This window comes from Lactuca sativa, chromosome 3 (assembly GCF_002870075.4).
Source record: "Lactuca sativa cultivar Salinas chromosome 3, Lsat_Salinas_v11, whole genome shotgun sequence".
NCBI lineage: Eukaryota > Viridiplantae > Streptophyta > Magnoliopsida > Asterales > Asteraceae > Lactuca > Lactuca sativa.
Genome location: NC_056625.2, coordinates 90819415 through 90841057, shown reverse-complemented (window position 1 = coordinate 90841057; position 21643 = coordinate 90819415). Strand labels below are relative to the sequence as shown.

At 30.7% G+C, this 21643-nt stretch overlaps 3 protein-coding genes across 3 annotated transcripts; all 3 read left to right on the top strand.

The window, feature by feature from the left end:
- Nucleotides 1-836: 836 nt before the first annotated feature.
- Nucleotides 837-3695, top strand: LOC111918585 (tRNA threonylcarbamoyladenosine dehydratase). Its single transcript, XM_023914229.3, has 11 exons — nt 837-1187; nt 1355-1395; nt 1505-1622; nt 1713-1860; nt 1938-2150; nt 2282-2416; nt 2488-2622; nt 2717-2932; nt 3019-3143; nt 3235-3292; nt 3428-3695. Exons 1-11 carry the CDS (start codon nt 1090-1092, stop codon nt 3545-3547), a joined length of 1407 nt encoding a protein of 468 aa, XP_023769997.1. The 5' UTR covers nt 837-1089; the 3' UTR covers nt 3548-3695.
- A 3064-nt stretch (nt 3696-6759) lies between these two features.
- Nucleotides 6760-8488, top strand: LOC111918586 (DNA-directed RNA polymerases II, IV and V subunit 6A). Its single transcript, XM_023914230.3, has 6 exons — nt 6760-6902; nt 7565-7598; nt 7684-7865; nt 7959-8010; nt 8107-8174; nt 8258-8488. The coding sequence occupies exons 1-6, from the start codon at nt 6871-6873 to the stop codon at nt 8325-8327; spliced, it is 438 nt and encodes a 145-aa protein (XP_023769998.1). The 5' UTR covers nt 6760-6870; the 3' UTR covers nt 8328-8488.
- Nucleotides 8489-17380: 8892 nt separating this feature from the next.
- On the top strand, nt 17381-21429 carry LOC111918587 (single-strand DNA endonuclease 1). Its single transcript, XM_023914231.3, has 14 exons — nt 17381-17596; nt 17690-17847; nt 18334-18395; nt 18482-18606; nt 18726-18777; nt 18869-18941; nt 19045-19118; nt 19204-19263; nt 19352-19553; nt 19665-19764; nt 19907-19989; nt 20111-20211; nt 20298-20428; nt 20510-21429. The coding sequence occupies exons 1-14, from the start codon at nt 17529-17531 to the stop codon at nt 21183-21185; spliced, it is 1965 nt and encodes a 654-aa protein (XP_023769999.1). The 5' UTR covers nt 17381-17528; the 3' UTR covers nt 21186-21429.
- The last annotated feature ends 214 nt before the right edge of the window (nt 21430-21643 follow it).

Here is a 21643-nt window from a genome sequence, read left to right as displayed (position 1 = left end):
TGCAGACTCGATGTATATGGCTAGACTCGGAGGGTGGACCAGGTGGACTGTTGGCCGGTGCGGCGGACCAGTCACACAGTAGACCCGAAGTGCATGGTTGTTCTGTGATCGGATATGATATGGCATGTTATGCGTGTATGGTATATGTGGTTGGTATTTTGGGGACATCTCACTAAGCTTTCGGGTTTACAGTTGTGGTTTTATGTTTTTCAGGTTCTTCAGGAGACCGTGGCAAGACAAATGCGTGATTGTACCGCTCCTCATGTTTATGTTGTGATGTGATTCTGGGAATACTTTAATTTAACTGTATTGAAAACCTTTTTGTAATAATTTAATGAAATCGGGTTGTTTTTGAAAAGTTTAAATTGGTTGGAATTTTTCGATCGTTACAATTAACTTCCCGAAAAGCCAATAAGTTAAAAAAGTGTTTGGCAAACACTAATTTTACAAACAAAAAAAAAACTTTTTCAAAAAGTCATGAATTTATGGCTTTTCCAAAAAGTCAATAAACAAACAATCACAAACACACCCAAAAAGGGAATCATACATGTGCAAGGAACATGAATAGTCATTTTGATTTATAGTTTTTTCCAAAAGATGTTTTAAATGAGTTTTCTTTCTTCTTGGCAAAAAGTCAATCTAAAATAATTTTTAGAATTGTCAAACACCTTTTTATAGACTTTTAGCTCTTTAAAAAAGCCAAAAGTCAAAAAAATCATTTTGAAACCAATCTCAAACACCCTGGGAAAGGGTTAAAGGTTAAAACGGCTGCAACATAGCACACAAGTTTGGATCAGGGACCAAATTTGCAAGAAACCACCCTTGTGGCTTGAAGTGTTAAGATGACCAAACATGTAATTTACTTCGAAATTTCTTTCTATTGAGCGGTATCGAACCCTAATCCCAAGTAGCTCTTCCGCTGGCTAACACGGTTACACCTACACCCGTACTCAATAGTCTACAAGAGCAGTTTGGGCTTCACTCAGATGCACAAATGTTGGACCCAAATCGGTGATCAGTTCAAAAACACCTTCCCACTTCCCCCGCACCATTCAAACCACTGCGAAAGAGAACAACAGCTGAGGAGAGATGCAGGAGAAAACCAAGTGTCTGGCTTTGATCGGTGCCGGTGCTCTTTTGGGCTCCATTACTGCCACCGTAGCCGTTCTCAAGCTTCTTCCCACCAGGTATTTCTACTATGTTACTTCGACACCACCTGAGCAATAATATCTTCAATGCTCACCCCTTTCCCTCTTATAATCAGCAAAAGATAAGCGTAGTAAAGTACTGAAATTTCACACCAAAACAGCCGAGAAACTTAGGTTTGATTACTATTATTATATTTTTTTTGCAGAGAAGCTACGGTTAAACGCAGTAATTATGCCAATTCAAATGGTAATTTCATCTTCTTCTGCGTATTTGATCATGTGTCTCTACCAGCTAACAATCAATTGCCTTTATGTTCTTTCCACCTGCCGTTGACATTCCTACAATTGCTTCATAGGTAAATCAGTTTTTTCCGCTCCAGCTGCAGAAGGCCATGCTTCTCTAAAAGAGGAAACGTGTAAGATGGACCCTGTAGACCTTTTGAAAGACGACATAGTTTCTGAACAGCTCACCAGGTACTTTTACCCATGCTATCTTCAACATCTTTCTTCAAATCCCATCAATACGTGTATCAATAAACCCTAAACCCTAATTTTTTTCATTAGGAATATCCAATTCTTCGGTTTTGATGCCCAACAAAAAGTGACAACATCTTATGTTGTAGTCATTGGCCTTGGAGGTGTAGGGAGTCATGCTGCATCAATGCTTTTAAGATCAGGAGTTGGCAGACTCCTCCTTGTTGACTTTGACCAGGTATCTTATATCCTTTACCTATGTTCATAACTTCATATATTTATTTACCACTTGGATTTACTTTATCACATTACAAGGTTTCACTTTCATCTTTGAATCGACATGCGGTTGCTACAAGAAAAGATGTTGGCACCCCAAAAGCATTATGCCTTAAGAAACACTTCTCATCCATTTATCCAGAATGCCACATAGACGCAAAGGTCCTCTTATATGATGCTTCCTCAGAAGAAGAAATTCTCTCTGGTGACCCTGATTTTGTTTTGGATTGTATTGATAACATTGATACAAAGGTACATCAAGTCTTTTTGCTACAAAAAGTCAAAACTTATATGTATTTGATACATATGCATCATAACACATACATATATACTCAGCTTTTGTAGTTGAATCCATTAAAGATTTTTCTTAACATGTATGACAGGTGGCACTTCTTGCTGCGTGTGTACATAGAGGTTTAAAAGTTTTGTCTGCTACAGGAGCTGGAGCAAGAGCGGACCCCACAAGAATCCGTGTGGCTGATTTAAGAGAATCCACCAATGATCCACTTTCTAGATCAGTAATGTTTCTATTTTGTACAATTCTATATAATAAAATTGTTTGTGAATAAAACTTATGTCTATTTTGTAGGTTAGACAACGTTTAAGGAGAGATCATGGGATTGAAGGTGGGATTCCTGTAGTTTTCTCTTTGGAAAAACCAAAGGCAAAGTTGCTTCCCTTTAAAGGAGCTAATGGAGATGAAGAGAATCCTTCAGATTATCAAGTGAGGATATTTAGTTATTTACTAAATAGTAAATACTAAGTTTCTTTTTGTATGAATTTGACATTTAAATCTGGAAACATTTACATGAGATTAGGTGGTGCCTGGATTTAGGGTTCGTATAATTCCTGTTTTGGGAACAATTCCTGCAATTTTTGGACAAATAATGGCATCATATGTTCTAACAAAACTAGCAGAATTTCAAGTCCAAATGGAGCCCATTGTGAACTTTGACATGGATCATTACAGAGTGTTACATCAGCGCCTTATTGAGCATGAGGAGTTGAATTATGGCACATCTATTCAAGTTCAGGTATTACGTTTTTAGCCCTTATACTAATACTTTTTTACAAAACCAGTCCCCCACATCAAAAAACATTTTTTTACAATGTATTGAAGGTGGATGTTGAAGAAGTGATGTATGTTGTTAAAGAATTATGGCATGGAAGAAGTGCAAGAGATGAAACTAGAAAAGAAGTTGGGCGTGGAATGTGGCGTTCTGTTAATGAGTTGATGCTTGTGAGGTATGCTGAAGGGTATTTTGGACATTTTACAATTAGTAGAACACTTAAGTTACCTGTTTGCTCATTTTGAGTTGATTTTTCATTGTGGCAGATGGGACAAGTCAAAGCCAGCATCTGCATCGAATCTAATCCTTCTAAAATTTACTGAGGTTTTTGTTTAACGCTATTTTAACTTAATATAGTAATTATTTGTGAATATTTTTTAAAAGAAGACTAAAATGTAATTACTATTGTTTAAAAGTGGGAATCGAGCTAATTTATGTTTTTGTGTACTAAAAAATTAGGCGGATGAACATGAATCAACAACACTTGAAGATATAAAGGAGAATGAGCCAGAATTTTTCACAAGGGTAACATCCAGATTGAAACGAGCTGAATTGGACTATTATGAACAAATTATGTAGCAATAAATGACATTTATTTTTGTGATTTTGGTAGATGCCATTGTTGTATGGTTTATATGATAATGAATTTTTGAATGTAGTTTACCTTAGGGATGGATGTAAGGTTCTATATATTTTAACTTAATCAACAAAAAGGGACATAAAGTAATATGGTAACTCGCAAGCTATATATGTGTTTTTATTGACTTAATGCACGAAGAACAGCTTAATAAGCAAACTAGCGAAAGGAAATTTCCACTGTTAAATTTTAATTATTAAAAAAAACTAATCGTGAGACCCGTATAATATACGGGTTGATTAAAACAAAATGTTAAGTACGAACGATTAAATAGAAATTTTATTTGAATTTGAAATTGAAATAAGTGAAAATCATGAGAGAAAAACATGCAAAGAATAAATTAATTAAAATTATGTGTTTAGTGTGTACTAAACGGATTAATTATAACAAAATATTAAACATAAAGGTTTAAACTGTAAATTTATTTGGAATTGAATTTGAAATTTAAAATTTGATAGTCATTATGGTAGGTTTAATTTATGGAAAGTAATTAATGGTATATTGAAAATGAAAATTAAAATAATGACAAGTAAAAAAATAAATATATTTCAAATTATGACAAAATGACATGTAGCTAATCTTATGAGAGAATGACATATGGCAAAGTAATTTTCATTTATTAGAGTAGATTATCCTTTCAATTATTTTTTTTAAAGGGAAATTTCATTTTTAATTTTTTATTTATTTCAATTTTGTCAATAAAAATCATCCAAGTTTGATGATTTTTTCTATGTTGGTCATAGTAGGTTAAGGTGGTCATTATACAAAATTGTCAAATTGAAACCTTGCCACTATATATTCCAATATTATTTGACAAAATTTTCTATCAATTTAACATACTATAACATGTCATAGCAAGCTAACGTGGTCGGTACAAAAATTGTCAATTAAACTAAAATATAATTGTTAAACCACATAAAACAACTAAAATATAATCGCTTTTGTGTATTTTGTCCTTTTTACTATTGCTCGGAGTAGGCAGGGCCGGCCCAAGCCCAGGGCGAGCTGGGCCACGGCCCGGGGCAACAATTTATAGTGGGGCATCAGTTTTTCAAAGCCTCTTATAGGTAGTATTGTATATTTGGGTCACGCCTACTGTCTCATCCGCTTCACTGCTTCAACGCTTCTCTTACCCTCTCTCTCGATCGCTTCTCCTATATTCTTCTTTCTTTCTTTCTAAATCTTATATTCTACTTCTTTCTTTCTATTGCTCTAAATCTGTTATTCTGTTGTGTTAAAGACTTAAAGTGAAGATTCAAAGGTGTGATACCGACAATTCCGTGATTGAATGTCCTCCTAAGTTCCTAAATCCTAATCCACTAAGTTTTTTTTAGTATTTCAAATTTCTTGCATAATCTACTTGAAGTTTCGAAAATATGATTGTGAGTACTGGTTAAAATTTTTGAAATTTTAGTTTTTTTATAGCTTCATGGAGAAGTGAAATTATCGATCAAGATTGTAGTGTTGTTGATCCTGGACTACACTAAGCTTCATTAATTTTCTAGGTAATTTTTTTTCTTCTATTTCTTGTATTGCTCCGATTTATGATCAAATTAAGTTGCTGATTTTGATTGTTTTTATAATCTGAAATCTGATAAGTTATAGTAAATATGACTCTAACTCAATTTAAAAGTAGATTTGAGCAAATGCAACATTTTGAATCTATTTTTGGATTTTTGTTTGATAGTTCAAAGTTAAAATCTTTACTTGATGATTAAGTAAAAAAATGTTGTAAGAAACTTGAAACTAGATTGACAAATGGTGATAAACTTAATATTGATGGAAAAGATTTATTTATTGAGTTACAAGTTTTGCAGGAAACATTGTCGGATGAAGCATACAAATGTGAACTTCCTTGGACAACTATTCAGATTATGGAGTTTGCAAAGGAAATGGACATGTTTCCCAATGTGTTGGTGGCATATAAGATTTTGTTGACGGTACCGGCCACAGTTGCTTCCGCGGAAAGAAGTTTTTCAAAATTAAAGTTGTTGAAGTCATATCTTCGAAGTACCATGACTCAAGAAAGATTAAATGGATTAGCAATTTTGAGTATTGAAAGTCAATTCCTACGGAATTTTGATTATGATAAAATAATAGATGTTTTTGCTTCAAAAAATACAATGAGGCATCATTTTAGATGAATTTTATGTAAGCTTTTGTTTGTATAACCTTGTTTTGGTTTGACTATAAAATTTATTTCATTTTTGCTATTTTTTTTAAATAAATAAAAACATTAATTTAGAATCTCGTCTCGGGCATTGAAAATCAATGGACCGGCCCTGAGAGCAGACAATATTTTTCTCAAATATTAATTTGGATATTAGGTGAAAGCTATTAACCATGGATTTTGTGCCCAACTTATACGTTTTACAAAATTATGTATATGTATTTGTATTTCTTTAGGACTGATTTACTGACCATTTTTTAGAATGGAATTATTATAACGGGTTGACCATTGATGAAATGGATGGAATTCAAATTATGTTGTTATTTTGTGTAAGATTATACATTATCTAAATAGTTAGAGGCATATTTATACAATAATGCTTTTCAAATTTATGTAACAATGTAGTTCTTTTTGTTTTATTATAAAATCAAAATATACAACATTGTTATTGTAACAGGGAAACAATTACCTTGTGGTGTGACACCAACTAAGTGTTTGTTTATTGAACTATGTTTTTTTGCCAATTTGCAACAATATTTAACTTTTTACCAAATTATGCATTAATATTTTTATTTTTATTTTCAAATTTATGCAACTAACACAAATTATGTATTCGTGTTTAACCGGATTAAAAAGATATACTTGCATAATATTATATCTTTTTACCCTCCGATGAAATCTTGTTGATATTTTTGTATAAAAACGACGTTATTACATAAAATTCAGAAGAATTTGGAATGTTATTAACACCCATCTTATTCTTATCTAAAGCTAGAAATTGACTTTATGGTGTTATATGGCATCTCTATTTTAAAGATTTGAACAAATAAGATCAGGAAAACATTCTATAGGTGAAGCATGGACGAAGTATGTAATTAGGAATACTTTAGGGACCTTTTGTTAACATATGGAGCAATAAAGGGTCTGTAATGTATATACTAACAACCACCTAGAAGCTTCCACAAGTATAAGTGGCAATCAGACGAGGGTTTTAGCACAAACCAGAAAGAAAGAAAAGAGGGAGAGTGAGCTAACAGGTGTGAAAAGGGCAATCATCGTTCGCTTGTTCTTCACGTTGAGTTTGAGCTTCTGAAAATGGCGGATGAAGATTATGAGATGGACGGAGCGTACGTTTATGCAGCCTTCTCTCCTTTTCAAATTCCATATAAGTTTATTCGTGTTTATGTTTTTGCGTTGGGCGTGTTTTTATGGCTGCATGTGGTTTCTTTTGTGTAATTCATATGTTTACTTTAAGATCTTCGAAATAACTTCACTTTTGCTTACGATTATAGTGAATTTGCTGTTATTATATTATTTTTTTGTTGATCAATTTGTTATCGGTATGTAACTCATCACATTCTCAATTCATGGTGATAGGGTTTGGATTCACCTAGTAGTTAATAATTACTTTTGCTCCAATTGATTGAATTTTTTAAACACTGCAAATCTCCTACAAGATGCATGTGGTAATGGTGTTGAGGCATCGAATCTGTGTATAGAGCTTTAACACAAACACCATGCCAAATCGGAGATGAGTTTGGAACTCAAATCACTCTTCATTGTACTAAAAACCTGAAATCCCATTGGTGTTTCCTTGTATTGAAGTAGTTTAAGATGTAATAATGATATAAAATTGGGCAATAGCTGTATAGCACATATTATCAGCAGATGATGTCCAGTTATTAAACGATCATAACAAATGGGAGACCCAATTTATGAATTGTTGTTCAATGAAGTATCTATCGATTAATATACCATTTGACACATGAAGTTCTTGTTTTTTTTGTAGATATGATGATGAGCCATTGGAACCTGAGCCTGAAGTAAGAAAAACTGTTAATAGTCTTACTCAGTGTCCTACATTGATACCCATGAAATAAGTTGAAATTTTTGATGGATAAATGGCAGGAAGGAGCAGAAGAAGAAGATGGTGAAGGAGAGAATAAAGACGATGAATTGCCAGATCCTCTTTTAGCTGACAATGAAGACAAAGAAGATCAAGAACAAGTTGATCGACCTCGCAAAACATCAAAATATATGACAAAGTATGAAAGAGCAAGAATCTTGGGAACACGTGCTCTTCAAATCAGGTTTCCCTTTCTTTTCACCTTCTCCTTTGCTTCCTTTTTATAGTTTGTTGATTTGCAGAGTTATTATGTAAAGCATTGATTTTGTTTGAACAGCATGAATGCTCCTGTAATGGTTGAATTGGAGGGTGAGACTGACCCCCTTGAGGTGTGCATTTCTTGATGGATTTTCTTTTTTCTTTTGTGTAGAAATCTTGTTGTTTTGTGTGATTAATTGATACTTATGTTTTTGTATGTGTGTTAGATTGCAATGAAGGAGCTTCGTGAGAAAAAGATACCTTTCACCATTCGTAGACACCTGCCAGATGGAAGGTAATGCTTTGTGTGTGTGTGTGTGTGTTTTGTCATTCGAAACAGAAGGACTAATGAGTTTGATTGTGATAATTTTGTTGTAGTTATGAAGAGTGGGGAGTGGATGAGTTGATTGTGGAAGACTCTTGGAAGAGACAAGTTGGTGGTGACTAAAAAGTCTAAAATTCCTTTCTGCAGTCAACTTAGTCAAAAATCTAGCAAGTATTTGTCTATATATGTTTTTGTGGTTGTGAAGATGTTGGAGAAGTAAACTGTTGTTGTTTGTCATATGGACATGGATTAATGGTAGTAATCTATGAATGTTGGTGATGTAACAGACTGTTTGACTGTGTTTGGTTTGCATTGGACTGAAAGTGGAACTGATGTGAACGGGACAAAATTGCAAATTTTTGTCCCATTAAAAAATATGAGGACAAGGTGAGACAGATTCACAATATTTTGTCCTATCCAATTCTTGTGTATCAAGTATCCAAAAAAATGTTAAAAAGATGTGCTGCAATTTGTTTAATATAAAATCTTACAAGTTTTTTATGAGCAAAAGTTAAAAGTTTTAATACAATGTAAAATTCAACGGAGTAAGTGTTTGTCTAAAGCATAATCAAGTTCGAGTGATGTTGTACCCCTTGTATCTGGTTTTAGTTTTCAAATGAGTTAAGCAAAGATAGTTAAAGTAAGGCCCGTTTGATACGCATTTTTCCAGGTTCAAACAAATTTTTCTTGCTGAATGGATCAGAAAGACTGTTTGATTTGCATAAAAGAAGGGGTTTTTCCCGGTAAGATATGTCTTTTCCTGAGAGCCCCAAAATCATATATTTCTGGTTGAATGGGCTGGAAAGACAAATTATACACCAAACCTCGCCTTTTTCTTTTTTTATTGAATTATTAATTTTTTTTAAATAACTTTTTTTAAATTTATTTTTTATAGAATTATTACTTTTTTCATCATTCAACACAGTCAATCAGATGTATAATCAAACAACATGGTTTCTTTCCCAGTCAGAAAACTTTCCCAAATAACATTTTACCAGACAACACTTTCTCATACAGAAACTATCAAACGGGACCTAAGTTTAATTATTGGTTTTATCGGTTAATCAAATGTCGTTTTTAGTGGAATGTTGATTTCGTAATATTCATAATGCTAAGGTTGTCTACACAATTAGATTCAGGAATGATCTTTGAATGTCAAAATAGGTACGATGAAGTTGATAGAATGCGTTTGACTAAGCATGATAATTTCATAGAATGATGACGAATAAATGATGTTTGTGAACGAATGAACATTATATTATGCTATCTAGATATTTAATTTTGTTTCCGAGTATTTGTCTATATATAAATTTATTTGTTTGTATAATAAATTTGTGTTTTTTATATGGAATGCACATCCAGTGTTCGCTATATATTCTTTTGTGTACGCTTAAAGATCTCTTTCTCTTTTTATATTACTAGATTATGACCCGCGTTAAACGCGGGAAACATATAAAAAAAATACATATAAAATTATAAAAAACCAACACAATAAAAAAAGTTAAAGTAACATAAAAAAAAATTAATATCATTAAACAAAATAAAAATGAGTTCATGATTAAAAAAAATTATTCACTCATAAACTAATATAAAATAGTAAATATCTTCATCATAAAAAACAACGGTTTTCGATTGCAATTTAAAATAAATACACAATCAAATATTTTCATTTGACATAGTCACTATCTCAAAATCTGAACGAAATGAAAATACTTTATGAGAACGATGTTTCGGAACGACATACTCAATCGTATTTTCTTAAAAGAAATAAAGGAGATTGTTTTGATAATCTCACCATTTATGTGCACCGGCATTGTAATTATTAATATCTACTTTAACCCGCCGATTCTAAATGAAAACCCAAATACCCCACAAACGATCTCCACTTATAGAAAAATATCCTAATTTTTCGTCAAACTTGATAAGCCACGATGCATATGAGTTGAAATCATTAATAATAGAAGGTGTATATATCACTAAATATTCTTCCGAATATACATCGAATCGTAAATGTCATTGTTAAACAATAAGAAGTAAACCACACCTCATCCGAAACAGGATAAACAAAAGATGGTAACCGGATATTACGAAGCTCTCTCCACTCTCATGTAGTAGAGGCAAACAATTCTAGGTGAAAGTTATCGTAGTCCACTTGATCCTTAAGTAGATCACTACAAAAAAATAACATATCGTTAATAAAATAAACTAAAATAATATACCTAAAATATAATACAAATAAAGTCTTACGATGACAGTGCGTATGATAATCGAATGATCTTGAATGCAACAACTTGGAACTCATAACTATCATAGCAAACTTTACCGCAACGTATTTTGAGTTTGGAAAGGGCAACGATTTGACATTTAAAGTCGTTGGCTTAAAAACAAATTTTTTTTGGATATTCATCTCTATTATCACATTCAAAAATAATGAGTCTGCACAAGAAAGATGCTTAAATTGTACACGAAAATGGTTTACCACCAATGTTAAAATCTTTCCCACCACATGATGGAACAAACTCCAAAAACCACATGTTTTCCACATTTGTACAAATCAAGAACATGCTTATTGTACGTTAGTTTTTCAAAATATTTAATTATACAACGTAAACTATCAAATGTCTATAATATTGTTCTTGAAAGCATTTCAATAATCATCTTAGAGTTCAATGATGATAACCGTAAAACAAACAAAATAATCCAAAATTATACAATTTTAAAATAAACAGAATTTATATAAAATAAAACATATTCATCAAAAACCTTTGTATAACAATACTAATAAATTAAATATAATTTAGTAACGTATGACGGATGGGTGATTTTGTGCATCATTATTTTTGTTGTCCGAAGTGTACTTCATTATTGATTTGATGAATTGAAGTGATATGATAAGTCGAATTGACAAGAAATAAACAAAACATGAGGTAATAGGTGTGAAATATTCACAAATGTCAAAAAGGATTCGATATTTAGTGGAAATATAGGAAAAGTGAATGTCGAGTTAACTTTGTTTCCATTGAAGACATTCAAAATAGGTAAAGGTTCCACCATATTTATCTCAGATTCATTAATTTTATTCATTAAGTTGATTCTTATAAGTTTTGACATTTGTCATTTTGTCATATTTTTGAAATAAATCATATTTACATGTCAATTTCTGGATTTTTTAAGTTAAAAAACCACATAATAAGTATATTATATATGTAAAGTATTAAATGTGATTGTAACTTGCAATTGATAAGTTTCTTCATTCCTTATTTTAAAATTTTATTATCAAAAATCTTTTTGTCACATGTCTTCTTCTCCTTCATTTGGACACATTTTCTAGAATTTTTGACTTTTCTATTTCCACTTTTCATTTTATTGTATTTTTCATTTTATTATATATGTAATTTCACATTTAATATATAAGGTAATATATATGTAAGGTATTTATTAGAAAAAGTTTATATCCTCCTTAATAAATGAAAGTTTTTTTGCCACATGTCAACCTCTCATTAATTTTGACACTTGTTATTTTGTGGTATTTTTAAATAAATATTATCCACTTGTCAATTTTTGGTTTATTTTAATTTTTAAAATTAAAGTCATATACTTATATATGTAAAGTATTAAATATGATATATATATATATATATATATATATATATATATATATATGATATTAAATTGCTATAAATATGTATCTTCTTTATTTTAAAGTTATACATTAAAAAATATTTTATGTTTATATTTTAATATTTAATTTTTTGTTTAAATAAGCCCGTGTAATACACGGGTTTCACACCTAGTATGTAATGTATTAAATGTATTAAAACCTCATTAATTTTAATAATTCAAAAAATTTCTCATTTTTCTTATAAATTCAAATTTCTTAAATTATTAAAATTTCATATTTAATTTTTTCTTACAATAAACTCATGTAATACATAGGTCTTACACCTAATTAGTAATAAAAACATAATACGACATATTTTAATAAAATTCACATGTTTTAGAATCTCTTTTTTGGGACGTTTGAGATTATTTATTCAAATCAATTTTGTACAAAAGTGTTTATTAGTTTATATGGTATTAAAATGAAATTAAAAAATAAAAAATGTTTGTATACTATCAAAATACAATAAATTGATATTTCTTTTAGATTGACATGAGTAAAATGGCAAATTGGTATGTGTTTTCTGGCCATGAAAAAAGAAAAATGATGCTACGATGCGTATGGATATTTTTAGGGTTAATACGTAGAGTAAATTACACGAATTGTTCCTATGGTTTCGGGTAATTTGCGCATTTGGTCTCTAACTTATTTTTTGTAACTCGAATGTCCCTATTGTTTGTTTTTGTTACACTCTTGGTCCATACTGTTTGTTTTTGTAACGTACTTGGTCACTATCTTATCTGAAAAGACTATTACTTAAATAGGGAAACATGGTGGGATAAGTAAAATAAAGTGAGGAGGGTGGGGTTGAGGTGTGTTTATATAAATACAACAAATTAATAGGGATATATAAAATATAAGTTTTTTTGTAGAACTAAAAATTGAAATAGTTAAAACGGTAAATATTTAAAAAAACATTTAATATATATATATATATATATATATATATATATATATATATATATATATATATATATATATATATGAGAATAAAAAATAATTTTGATTTGACATAAAGTAAAAAGGAGAGAGAGAGAGAGAGAGAGAGAGAGAGAGAGAGAGAGAGAGAGAGAGAGAGAAGGGGGGTGATTTAAAAAACCCCAAACAAAATTGTTTTGTAGGGTTTTTTTTTTGTTGGTGTGAACAATTTTGGAACTAATAAACTATGTTTAATGTCACTTTTGACAAACATGGTTTTATTTTATTTGGTTATTGATATTTTTTAAAACATGAGGTTAGTATGTTTGTAAATAATATGTTAAAAAAGATAATATGTTAAGGTTTTTTTGTTGGTGTGAACAATTTTAGAACAAATAAACTATGTTTAATGTCACTGTTGACAAATATGGTTTGATTTTATTTGGCCATTGATATTTTTTAAAACATTCTAGGTTACTATGTTTGTAAATAATATGTTAAAAGAGATAATATGTTTTTTTACTTGTTTATCGGTAAACTTCAATGTTTATTTTTATTAACTAGTGGGTGGGCCCGTGGAGAACCACAAGTCATCTTTGTGGCAATGAGATACGTTTTGTTTTATTCACAAATGATGACGATGATAAAAAGATGACAAACGAAGCCCAAAACAGAAGCACAAATCGATAAACAGAAAAGGGACAAAATGAAGGTAAAAAATGGTCAAAGGGACTGAAAGTGAAAAATATTAAAACACATGTGGCCAATTTATAAAATATAAATAGTAAGACGAAAAAAGGGACAAAAAGAAGGCCAAAATTGTAAAAGGGACTTAAAATGACAAATATTAATAGACATGTGGCCAATCTCTAATTACAACATACCAGGGATTAAAATTGTCAAACTTAAGAAAATATTATGGCAAATGTTGAAACATACAAAAGAATGGAACTTAAAGTGACAAATATTAAAAGACATGGACTAATCTCTAATTACAACATGTCAGGGACTAAATTGTCAAACTATACAAAGTATTGTGACAAAATCTTAAAACATATAAAATATGGACTAATATTGTCAAATTATAAAAAGTATGGTTGTAAAATCATAAAACATACAAAATATACTATTACCAGTGACCATGTCTATTAATATAGTATAATAATAGTAATAGGCAAAAATACGACCTCATGCTCCATATGGATTTATATATTTATTAAGTTTGAACAATATTAAAAAAATTAATAAATATGAAATCTTCTTCCAATATCTAAGGGTGTTGCTTGATAGTTGTTTCCCGAGTCAAATCTGATTGAGCTTGATTGAGTCAACACATTCTCTTATCAGACCCAAACTTTTATAAGACGCAATAAGAGACACATCAAACAATCCCGAATTAAAGTAGACATTTGGCATGAACTCATATGGACGATAATGGCATTGGGTTTATTAATGTCGGCCTAAACAAAGGATGTTGCAGCCATTGAGAAGGTGGGTTCAATTTTTTTTTATTCAATAATTTTTATCGCAAGTATACATTTGTTGTTTTCTCTTGAAAGTATGTCTTTATCAAGTTCATTTGTTTGGTTTGATTTCAAGGTTCTTCGTCTTCAACTTCATCTATTGGGTTTTGCAAGAACATCTGCCTTCTCGGTTACGCTTCTTGGATGTGTGTAGCACAACTCCTTTTCTTCAAATTCTTTCAAGAAACCATCAGATAAAAATGTATCCACTAAAGTAATCACCATTGAAGGGGTCTCTCATAAGCATATAGTTTTTAAACAAAACCCTAAATGGTCTAATTAATGTTCATGGTGAAGATCTACCCCACAACCAGACAAACATATGTTTTTATAATTTCAATGTAGAAGAGTGTAATTTTGACTTTAAACGATCATTGAATTATCGAAAAACAAATTTTGTTATGACAAAACAAATGGATTTTTCTTATTGGTATATTTATGAACAATGCAAATACAATTAAACCTAGACACCTAAATCAATCTCAAGTGGCAAAAACGTCATTTTCCAAATCGTTTTTGAAAATCCGGTTACATACCGTTTAGATATATGTATGTCAAAGCCATATTTAAAAAGCAATCTTGGCCAATACCTAATTGTTTGTTTATATGTGATAAACCGAACCGATCATCCATTCGTACATTAAGAATCTAATGAACACCTCTAGTTCCAATTTGTTTGTTTTATAACTATTAAGTAATTTGCAAAAATGACCACACTTGGAACTCGTATATTTTTTAAAGATAAAAAATGATGATGTAACGAGGCCTTGCTAAATAGCATATGCTCAACTCGCGAACAGTTTAGCCGACAAAAGTTCTATATTTGTTTTTCCAGAAGAACATAGTCGTTAACTTTTTCAAGGTTGCTAAACCATCACGATGTATTTTTTAAGCTCGCTAAACCATTGTGATTGCTTTTTTTTTTTTTTTGCAAACATTCATTTTCACCATTTTTTTATATAAAGTGAATGGTTGTTTTGTAAACTAAAAAAGAAAGATTATTATTATTATCAACCGAATGACCAATGAGTTAAACTAAAATATGAAAGTGAATATGTGTCTTCTTGTTCATGTTTTAAAGGTAACAGGAGTAGCTTGTGATGGAGATAATTGGGTTCGAGGTACGAGGGTACCTCCAAGTGATTGTCCATCAAAGAGTGGCACCGTTCATTTGTTTCATTTAACGGGTTCCTTAACACACACACATACTCTTTTTTTTTTTCTCTCTCTCTCTCTCTCTCAAGACTTGTATCATATGCCATTTTATTTGTTTTTAATTGAGTGATTTGGGAAAAATGTTATTTTCATGTGTTTTGGGTTGGTAAAAATGAAAGAAATAAGAGAAAGAAAGTTGATGTGGAGCTATGTGAGAATAAGTTTAGAGGATTGAGGCTTGGACTACTCTCATTCACAACCAAAACCAACCCATATATCCATTAAAAAAAATTAATTTATTTCTCTTCCACTATACAATGTAACTACACCCAACTTTTCACACTTATTAACAACCAAATTCAAACCAAATTTTTATTAAATAAATATACTTTGAAATTATTTTTATTTTACTAAAATTTATTAGACAAAATAAAAATAATTATTCATTTTGAAACAAATAAATTATTTATTGTAAATATAAAATTAAATAAAAATATTTTATATTCATAGTATGGATACGAATTATACATTGAAAAAAATACAAATTCAAAAGAGATTAGAAATAGAGAATCGAGATTGTACATTGAAGTATATCAATATTATATTTTATTTATAGAGATTTTCTTTTATGAATTTTCACACACACACACACACACACATATATATATATATATATATATATATATATATATATATATATATATATATAAGACTCCTAAAACTACTTCTATTGATGACAATTTAATTAGTTGGTTTGACAAAAAACAGTAAAAAAGAAACAAAAAATCAAATAAACCCAACGTGGGAGTTACTTTGATGCATGTCATATATATATATATATATATATATATATATATATATATATATATATAGAGAGAGAGAGAGAGAGAGAGAGAGAGAGAGAGGAAAAAAAAGGGAAGTAAGGACTTGCGAGTCCTTATTTATGATATTGGAAAGGGTTAATTATGAAAAAGGAACCATATTTTTCTAAAAGTCTGATTTAACTATTAATTTTTAACAAGTTTTAAAAAACCCATCAAATTTTGGTAAAAAATTCCAACATTGCCATTGTTACCTATTAGATCTGATTTGAATTACGAAATAAATACTATATTTTTTCAAAAATTATGTTTAACTAACAATTTATGGCTGGTTTTTTTAACACAAAATGATAATGATGGTTTTTTTTTTACCAAAAATGCATGTCATAATGGTTGCGATCCAACATTTATCAAAAAAAGAGAAATCAAATCTCCTATTTTGTCCTCTTATCATCTTTCATTATCACAAATGGTATATTTAATAAAATTAATAAATTTTTATTACATTTATAATCATTTAAAAATAAAAAAAATATGATTGAAAATAAAAAAATAAAATGATATTTAATTTCTGTTTGAGTTATTAACCCTACTGGAAAAACAATAAAATGACTTTCCCAACGGTAATAAATATCTAAAAATACTTAGAGGGTGTTTGAGAGTGCTTTTTTAACTAGAAAAACGCTTTTAGATAAAAGTGCTTATTTGCTTATAGTGGTGGTAAAAAGAGTTTTTTAAAAAGTGTTTGGATAAGCTTTTACAGTGAAAAAGCCAATAAGTCAATAAGTTAAAAAGTGTTTGGCTTAAAAAATGCTTTTTGAAGTTATTTTGGCTGAAAAGCCATAAGCAGTTTCAAAAAGCCACGTTTTCCATGCTTATTAAAAAGTGCTTATTGAAGCTTATGGAAAAGCCATTCTGAAAAATGCTTTTAGTTTGCCAAACATTTTTTTTTTTGATTTATTAGCTTTTCAAAATAGCCAATAAACAAATAAGTACTTTTCAAACGCCATCCCAAACAACCCTTTAAATGGGTAAGTTGATAAAACAATAAACATAATATTAAAATAGTGTATATTGTGGGATAATAATTTGAAATATCTAAAATCTATTGTAAAAGATTCAATCTTTCTTTTTCAAATCTAACGTTCTTCTCTCCGATTCCGAAAAGAGGACGATGGAGTTTGAGCACTGAGTAGCACCAAGAACAACAAGCAATGTCGCCTTAGTTCAAAATCGCAGAGAAGAAATGGGAGTTAAAGGATTATGGGATATTCTAGATTCTTGCAAGAAAACCCTTCCTCTTCACCATCTCCAGTAACTTCTCTCTCGCTAATTTCTCCAAATCCCTTTTCAATTTAATAAATCGACAACTCTAATTTCGTTTCCTTTTTATGCAATCGAGTGCAGAAACAAGAGAATCTGCGTAGATCTATCATGTTGGATGGTTCAACTCAACAAAGTAAACCAATCACACTGTGCCATGAAAGATAAGCTTTATCTCAAGGGTTTATTTCATCGCATTAGGGCTCTCATTGCGTTAAATTGCAGCCTCATCTTCGTCACAGGTATCATGCCCTAATTCTATTTCGATGCTAGTTTTAATGCCCAATTCAAATCAAATGGATATTAGCGAATTTCTGAAAAATATCTATAAATAGGAGTTCCTCTTTAGATTCAACCTATACAACAATTGATAGTTTTCGCAAATCGTATTCTTGCTGTTAAATATATATTTTTTGGTACTTTCTTTTGAGATAAATGCAAAAATATCAACTTGCTTTCATTAATTTGTGTATAATACTAATAATAGCATTGAAATTTCCTTTTTTTTTTTTTTTTTTTTTCTTATTAGGACGTTATACTTGTAAAATTCTACCCAATTATAGAAGTGAAAATTGCTATAGATTTTCGAAAGTATAATATTGTAAATAGGAAGAGATAAAAATAGGATGCTATAATAAACAAATTATCAAAAGTATGTTGATAAAATGCTGTAATTGGATAGATTTTTCTTGGATTGTTTATTTAAATGAGTTTATGGTAATGCACAGATGGATCAATTCCAGGCATCAAAGTAACTACATATAGAAGGCGTTTACATTTGGACAATGAGGTGGGAATTTCTTTCTCTATAATAACTTAATAATATATGATTTAAATGTTGGATTATTAATTTAATTTAATTTTTTTGTATTATAGGGTCGTGACGAATCTTATTTAAACAAAATTATTCCACTTCAAAGGAACATGGGCTCTGAATTCTCTTGTATGATAAAAGAGGCCAAGATTCTTGCCTCTGCATTAGGTGTTCCATGTTTAGATGGGTAAGAGTTACACCCTCTTTCTTTTTATTTTTCCCATTATTATAAAGTGAAACAAAGTTTTAAAATAAAAATAAAATAAATGCAATTAATTAAATTTATTCTACTTTCTTGCTACACAGAGTTGAGGAAGGTGAAGCTCAGTGTGCATTATTGGACTCAGAGTCATTATGCGTAAGCAAAATTTATCTATTATCGTCTTAAAAACTCATAAAAAACCACCATTTTGTCATAAAAAATGTATAATTTTTTTATGAATTTTCAGGATGGATGTTTCTCTTTAGACTCTGATATCTTTCTCTTTGGAGCAAGAACAGTTTACAGAGATATATGCCTTGGTTAGAGAATAGAATACATATCCTTTTTTTTTTTTTTTTTAATTATCATATAAATAGGCGTTTTTTTTTTCACTATAGTGCTAATTTGTTTATGTTATTGTAGGGGAAGGTGGATATGTTGTTTGTTATGAAATGGATGACATTGAGAGAAAACTTGGATTAGGAAGAAACTCATTGGTGAGTTGAGTTATGTTACATTTTTGTAAATAATATTTAAAAAATATTTAAAAACTTATAGTTTTATATATTGAATATATTTCAGATCGCTTTAGCTGTACTCCTTGGTTGTGATTATGGTCCGGGTGTCCCTAGGCTTGGTTCAGTAAGTTTGAAAAGAACCCTATATGGTTTATTTGCTAATTGTGTTTTAACTTAAATATTTGTTAATATTTATTTGGAGTAATATACAGGAAATGGCATGCAAGATTGTGAAATCTTTTAGTGAATCTGAAGTTCTTCAAAGAATTGCAACAGAAGATTTGTCGGTTTTAAAAAAGGCAAATTGTTCCAAGAAAAGGAATCAAGCACTTGGGTACAACAACAAAGAGAACATTCCACCAAATGCAAATAGATGTAACAATAATAAAGAGAACATGAACATCCCCCCAAATGGTAAACAAGTTATCTATCTATTTATGTGATTCATTTGATTTATTTTCATAAATGGATTATATTTTTCATCCAAGATAATTGAATGGTCTTTTTTTATGTGTTATTTTGTAGGAAATAAAAATGATTTACCAAGGAATTATAAGTTTCTGCAAGTTATGGATGCATATCTCACCCCACAATGCCACTCTGCTGACTCTCAAACTGTTCAAAGGTAGGTTTACTAGTTTAATAGGTCAAAATAATCAGATTTAAATAAACATGATGTAAGAAAATTGATTATTGAGATAATTAGATAAATATTAAATGACCTATATATTCATAGTTTTATCCAACTGAATATTTTTTTGTTGTAGGGTTCTTGGTATGCATTCATTTCAAAGGACCATGCTTCACCAGACATGTGCTCGATTTTTCCAATGGCCTCCAGAGAAAACAGGTCAGTTTTGTCTTTTCACAAACTTTGACTTAATAAGGACATGACTTAATGCACTTTCCTCTTCCTTTCTTCCATATAAAGTCTAATGATGGGGTTGTGTTGAATATGTGTTGTACTTCAGATGAATATATTCTTCCAAAGATCGCTGAAAGAGATCTTAGACGATTTGCAAACTTACGTCACACTTCTTCTCATTTGGGAGTTGAGCTTCCTTTAGACAAGGTATCTAGTTTGAATTGTAATCATAAACCGATGATTATGACTTATGAACTTATGATCGAACCAATCCAATCAAATCATGTGTGTAGATGCCAGTGAAGTGTCCGGTTTCTGGAATAATTAAGCGAAGGAAAGCTCAGGGAAAAGAATGTTTTGAGGTTTCATGGGAAGAAGTTGATGGACTTAGCAGCTCTATCGTCCCAGCTGAACTCATGGAACGGTAATACCTAATAACCATAATCCTAATCTCAATTTCAACTACTGAATATGAATCTGAATCTTCGAAATTTTCGCTGTTTAGTGCATGTCCGGAGAAGATAATGGAGTTTGAAGAAAGAATAGCGGAAAAGAAGAAGCCAAAACCACGAAATCCACGACCTAATAAGAAATCTGTAAACGAAATTGATGCCAAGCTCCAACAACTGATGCTCGAAATCGAAGGTGCAGCTTCCTCCGATCAAAACTATCGGCTACTCGATGAACCACTTAGCAACACGAGATCAGAGGGAGGAAAAAGGACTGAAAGTGATCAAAATAACGAAAACACCAGTTTCCGTTACCAATTACTCGATGAACCACTTATCGAAGTGAGAATGAGAGAAAGTAAAAAGGATGAGAAAACCATGTACCGTTTACTCGATGAAGCACTGATCAACACGAGATCAAACAGCCGGGAAGGGAAATTGAAATTGACGGAAAACACTACTACAACGAGTTGTGGCGCGGCGGAGACGGAGGTGGTGAACCTGTCGACGCCTTTGGTTGATAAGAAATCGAAGGGGAAAGATGAAACGGAAATGGAGATCATTGATTTGTTGAGTCCGTTATCTGTTGTTTGCTCGAGGAAGCATGGAGGAGGAGGAGGAGGAGGTGTTGATGTGGTTGAGTTGAGTGAGTCGGAAACGGAGGTATCGCCGGAGCATGCGAGGAAGGCGAGAGAGCTTAGATTATTTGTCGCTAGCATAAGGAACGACTGACGACCTCTCCTGAATCCTGAATCTTGATATTCATTTTATAGTTTTCGTTAGAATGTTGTATTAATGTAACATTATGTTTATTCGATTCCGAGTTTCAAAGAATTTTATATGAAATTATGCAAAATTTCAGATATTAGAGGTTTTATGTTTGTTTTTTTTATTGAATGGTGATACTAATGTGTGTAATTTTTTATGATGGCACTTAATGGAGGTATATGTATATAAAAGTTTGTTTGTTTGTTTATTTATTTATTTATTTTTTTGTTTTTTTTTTCAAGTATATAATGAATAAGTATTGGTACAAATTATGTAACTTCTAATCTTCAATATTACACGACATCAAAATTAACTATACGTGATTGCTGCATACGATTGAGTAGTTGATTTATTTCGCTAACAATGGGTCGAGTCTAGGGACTTGTTAGGCAAAATTAGCTGGTAGCGGGTAGCTTGTAGCT

Bases quoted from the DNA above. Each gene is read 5' to 3' on its own strand.
- LOC111918585 (XM_023914229.3), top strand. From the start codon at position 1,090: ATGCAGGAGAAAACCAAGTGTCTGGCTTTGATCGGTGCCGGTGCTCTT. The intron at 1,188-1,354 runs GTATTTCTACTA...TTTTTTTTGCAG, and splicing joins CTCAAGCTTCTTCCCACCAG to AGAAGCTACGGTTAAACGCA. The intron at 1,623-1,712 runs GTACTTTTACCC...TTTTTTCATTAG, and splicing joins GTTTCTGAACAGCTCACCAG to GAATATCCAATTCTTCGGTT.
- LOC111918586 (XM_023914230.3), top strand. From the start codon at position 6,871: ATGGCGGATGAAGATTATGAGATGGACGGAGC. The intron at 7,866-7,958 runs GTTTCCCTTTCT...TTGTTTGAACAG, and splicing joins ACACGTGCTCTTCAAATCAG to CATGAATGCTCCTGTAATGG. The intron at 8,011-8,106 runs GTGTGCATTTCT...TATGTGTGTTAG, and splicing joins GTGAGACTGACCCCCTTGAG to ATTGCAATGAAGGAGCTTCG.
- LOC111918587 (XM_023914231.3), top strand. From the start codon at position 17,529: ATGGGAGTTAAAGGATTATGGGATATTCTAGATTCTTGCAAGAAAACC. The intron at 17,597-17,689 runs GTAACTTCTCTC...AATCGAGTGCAG, and splicing joins CTTCCTCTTCACCATCTCCA to AAACAAGAGAATCTGCGTAG. The intron at 20,429-20,509 runs GTAATACCTAAT...TTCGCTGTTTAG, and splicing joins CCAGCTGAACTCATGGAACG to TGCATGTCCGGAGAAGATAA.